Source organism: Frankliniella occidentalis, unplaced genomic scaffold, assembly GCF_000697945.3.
Source record: "Frankliniella occidentalis isolate FOCC.00 unplaced genomic scaffold, Focc_3.1 Scaffold44, whole genome shotgun sequence".
NCBI lineage: Eukaryota > Metazoa > Arthropoda > Insecta > Thysanoptera > Thripidae > Frankliniella > Frankliniella occidentalis.
This window is the reverse complement of record NW_026267174.1, coordinates 54,956-59,738: the sequence shown is the minus strand read 5'-3', so window position 1 is coordinate 59,738 and position 4,783 is coordinate 54,956. Positions and strand designations below refer to the sequence as shown.

The 4,783-nt window shown below is 46.6% G+C and overlaps 1 protein-coding gene across 1 annotated transcript in view; it reads left to right on the top strand.

Annotated features, from left to right (window-relative positions):
- LOC113206066 (potassium voltage-gated channel subfamily H member 8) overlaps positions 1 to 4,783 on the top strand; it is a 121,075-nt gene that overhangs the window by 102,125 nt on the left and 14,167 nt on the right. Inside the window, exon 8 of the mRNA XM_052266904.1 lies at positions 4,046 to 4,209. Within this exon, the coding sequence (XP_052122864.1) occupies positions 4,046 to 4,209 (164 nt within the window). The remainder of the gene's footprint in view (positions 1 to 4,045; positions 4,210 to 4,783) is intronic.

The window sequence follows — 4,783 nt, the reverse complement described above, 5'->3', positions numbered from 1 at the left end:
TCCCCCCCCCCTCCCTCTCCCCCTCTCCCTCTCTCTCCCCCCTCTCCTCCCGGGGGTGAGGTGCAGCTCCCCCGTGATGGGGTTGGGCCAGCGTGGTCGGGTCGGGGCCCGCGCCCTTGAACCCATGGAGGGGTTGCGACAACGTGGTGGCGGGGCCCGAATCTATTATCCCGCGACCCCTTTGAAAGGTTTGTATTCCGGCCAGGAGGGGCGGGCCGGGCCCGTCCGGTCTCTGTCTGCCCTAGACCCCCGCTGCCGTCGATCCCTTTGTGGGTGTCCGGGACTCGTCCGGGGCGTTCGGATGTTGTGCCGAACGGACGTGGCTGAGTGGGGCGGGCCGGGGTGGGACTGGGAGCGGGCGGGGCTGAGCAGGGCGGGCTGGCTGGCGCAGCCGGGCGCAGCCACTGCACACTACATCGGCAGGAGCCCGGCCCGGGCACCAGCCTCCATGACTTTGAAGGTCCACCTGAGACGTTTCGAGACGCCTCTTCCTCTTGTTTGATCTTCTGGACCGTGTTCAGTGTGCATCTTTAAGCACGGTACTTCTCAGTCCGAGCAGGTCCGGCTCGGCTCCTGTTGGGTCTCTCGCCAGTTCCCAACCCACAAAGCCAAAATGTCCAGGCGACCAAATTCAGAACCGACGAAAACTTAGCTCTGTGGATTAAATTTTGATCGTGCTGATTTAAAAAAATGAGTAAAATTCCCTCAGTTTTGATAGACTTCTAGATAGACCACTTTTAGTAAAAGAAAATGAAGGTACGACAGTGTAGTTGGTTTTGGGAACTAAATTTTGCTCTTCTTCTTCTTCTTCTTCTTGTGTTTCAATTTCGTTTTCGTGTTAAGGTGTGACATGCCTTTAACACGTGGGGCGCGAGTGTGTTGAGTTATGGCGCCGTCAAGAAAAGCGTCGGGAGGAGGGGGAGAGAGAGCGAGCAAAGAAACAATTTAAAAAATGATTGTCTCCGTCCGTCACCCCTCTGGCGCGAAATATTGAAAGTCTTGCCGCCGCAGTTTTGTTGTACAAAATTGCTCACACCGGGCGGGCGGCAACGGCGCTCTACGGAATAATTTACGTCTCGGCTCGCCGAGGGAGAATGCTGGACCCGGGGGAAGGGGGAGGGGTCGGCTCGCTAAGCCATTGTGAAGCCCGCACATGAGATAACAAGTCAGCAGTGAATGGAGCGGGGGGGGAAAAGGGAGGGACGATCCAAACGGCATTTTTCTCGCCCCCACCCCCTTCAACGAGATAAGAATTAAAATACTGTTTCGCGAGCAAAGCAGAAAGGAAAACACGCGCGCCCGCCGCGTGCCCATACTAAAATCTGATGAACGTTTTTATTCATTACAGCTTATGGATTTCTCTGTGTATGCTCTGCTTATACATTTCTTTTAATACTTAAGCACGACCAAATTTCTTCATGCACGAGTCACATCATTTGCGTGCATGAACCCCCTCCCTCCATTTCCCTACCCGTGTCGTCACTTCTAAACTAGCTATATGTACGCCAGACCACGTCTCGCGTAACAGGCTTCGCGATATCTCACGAAACACACTGTAAAAAATATTCTGAAATTTAAGACCAAAATGTATCTTAAATTTAATAACATTTTCAGTTGTTCTTAAACGTAAGAACAGATTATGATATTTAAGAAGTTTTCTTAATTTTGCAAACCAGTTTATGAAAATTCTGATAAGGGTAATGAAATTTTATAACAAGTTTATTAAATTTAAAAGATTTTCTTAGTTTTAAGAAGTGTTCTGAATGCTAGTATTAAAAGTAAGAATAAGTGTGACTTTTCAAAACAATTTAGTTAAAAGTCATGCAGCTTTTGACCACTGGACATAGAATTTTGGTGTTCAATATAGAATTGGATGAACATCATCAAATTAGATAAGCGAAATGTAGCTATGCCAGAGCGAAATGTGAAAAAAAACGAGTTAACAAACATACGCCGTCCGACCAAGCACATAGCTACTCTGGGAATGCCCCTGGACCGAGCGCCGCATAAGCTCGGGTGCGAGCGTTCCCTTCACAGGTATGTCCCGACAGCCGCGCGGTCTAAGGCGTCAGGATCCGAACCCAAAGGTCCGAGGTTCGAATCCACCCAGGTAAGTTCAGGTAAATAACTATAATGTGTACAAAGTCGGGTTTGAACATCTGTCCGTAGGAACAAGAACTAAATATTTTCCAGTTTTGCGTTAGGCTGGAACAGTAAGCATTTTTGTCGTTTCATAACACGTTCTTAATTTTCAAAACATGTTCTTAATTTTCATAAAACATTTGTTCTTAAATTTAAGAGCAAATTTGTTTTGTAAATTGCTTCCAAACACGTGTTCTTAAAATTAAGATGGATTTTTTTTACAGTGCACTGTTACGCTGCGACGCGCCTGGCGCACATATAGCTAGGCCTGCGGCGCTGACACCCAAGACAGGGTAACAGGAGTGTATATAAAATTTTTCGAAATGAAGTCTTTTTAACGATTTAATCGACCATTTGATCATTTTCCCCTCATTTTTGTCAAGAAATGCCCCCTAGCACCTAAACGGTTCAAGATAGAGCCAAACGGACGAAATTTTCGCCCATGGGGCTCTACTTTGATGGTTTACCCCTTAGGAACCCATAAAAAAATATTTGATAAATATACATTTTGCGACCTGTAGTTTGATTTTTTAAAAAGCCAATTTTTGAGCTAGAATGCTCATCTTCGAACTCGATCTGTCTTTTTATGATACAAAACGACCCTGAAATTCCCAAATCGCTATCTCAATTCCTTTGCGAGTTATCGTGCGGACAGACAGACAGACAAACAGACAGACAGACAGACAGACAGACAGACAAACAGAATGAAACTTTTCCGGTCAGTGGAGTAATGGGCTTCGCTAATCGCTCAGCCAACAAAAAATTGTCACAAAAAACACGTATGAAAAAAACAGGTTTTTTTTTCGTCACACATTTCTTTACCCCCCACCTCCACCCTCGAAAAAGCATTGATTTGCAAACAGATTGTTAAGAATTTGCAAGAGCTGAGCATGCACAGAGAAAATTAAAAAAGCTATAAATCAAAGAACAGTTTGTAATGAGATTTCAGTGTGTAGATCAGTGTAACCTTGTAGCGCCTATGCCCAGTGATGCATGCATTAAATGCGGCAATTGGCATTTAATGCGGCAATGCACATTAAATGTAACTTGTGGGTTCATTTCAATTTACCGACCGGCGCTGGCCGGGTATATGCAGATAAGGAATGTGTCCAGCCAATAAGATTCTCTTTCTTCGCATGTTGTAGTGCGATCATACTTTTTGTTGGCAACTCATTAGCGAAAATAAATGAAAAAAAGAGAGAAACACGTTTTTTTAGAGATAGACAGGGTAAGAGAGACGTGTGAAGCAGGAAGAAAGAATGGGGCACCCCCTGCGTCCCTTTCTGAATGGTATTTGATCTGCTCCTCTCAATCAAATAAATCGCATTCCAGACATTCCTTTCCCGGCGTATCGTTTGATGGTTCCACCACCCTCCGCTCCGCACCGGGACACTCCAGGCAGGTGGTTGTCAGAAGAGAAAAATGACATCGTACTTTTCCAGCGACAAGATGGGCCTGGCCGAATTTGAGGACAAGAACACGTCACAATCACACCACTCAGTAGGCAGTAGGCAGGGCATTTCCATGGTCTTGTAATCGGGTTCAGAGGATTTTTAATGGTATGAAGGTTTGTTAGCTGTCCTAGAGAATGGATTAAGTACTACTCTGGTGACGCTGTTTGGTCCTCCTAGATGGTTCGGAAAATATTGCTCTACTTTGACTGCTGTGGTATAGATTTCCTAGCAGCATTTTTCATTTCATTTACAGCCCTTAAATGAAGGGTTTCGAGCTGACAGTGTCGCACTCCATGCCGAGTGGACGATTTACAGAAGGAGACCAGTGAAGTGAAAATAGTAGAGTGAACATTGTTTAGAGAATTGAAGCGGACCGTCGAGTGAAATTGTGTACTGTGTAGTGAAATTTTTCACAGTGGTCGAACGAAATGTGATTTTTTGTGTTACAGATATCGCTTTTAACTTCCGCACCACCTATGTCTCTCGCAAAGGAGAGGTGGTCTCGCACCCCAAGTGCATCGCCCTCAACTACCTCAAGGGCTGGTTCGTCGTGGACCTGCTTGCCGCCCTACCCTTCGACCTGCTCTACGCCTCGGACGTATACAGTGGCGAGGTGAGTCGAGTCCAAAATGTAAAAAAACGCTTACGGCAAGGTTCACTGCAAGTTCAGGGAACCCTGTAGCACTACACTGTAAGTTGCACTGATAAATAAAGTGTTCAACTGGCGTGCACATGCAGATGCCCAACACTATGTTGCACATTTTTAAGTGTTCGACTGGATATTTGAATACTTCGAAGTGTTCAGCAGTAAAATTGAACACTTTAAAGTGTCCAAAGCTTCCTAGCCAACCCTGATGTTGAACGCGTTTTAGTGTTCAAGATAGTGTTGATCACTGCTTGCATGTGCACGGGTTAAACTCGCTGTAAGCTAGGGAGCACCACTCTAACTTGCCCCTAACTGACAATAATCTAACAGGGCTGCAGGGCTCACCGTGGCTCTCTGTGAAATTCGCCGAAGGCTTTTATTAGTGCAGTGAGGCAGAGTGGATTGAGGAGGGGGTGGAGAGGGCCAAGAGAGTGGTGCTGCAGCCGGGGCGCATCGCGGGCCGTATGGCCGCACGGCTCGCGCCGCCATCGCAGCTGCGCCTCGATTCCCCTCTCCCCTCCCCTCTTCATTCCACTCCCCC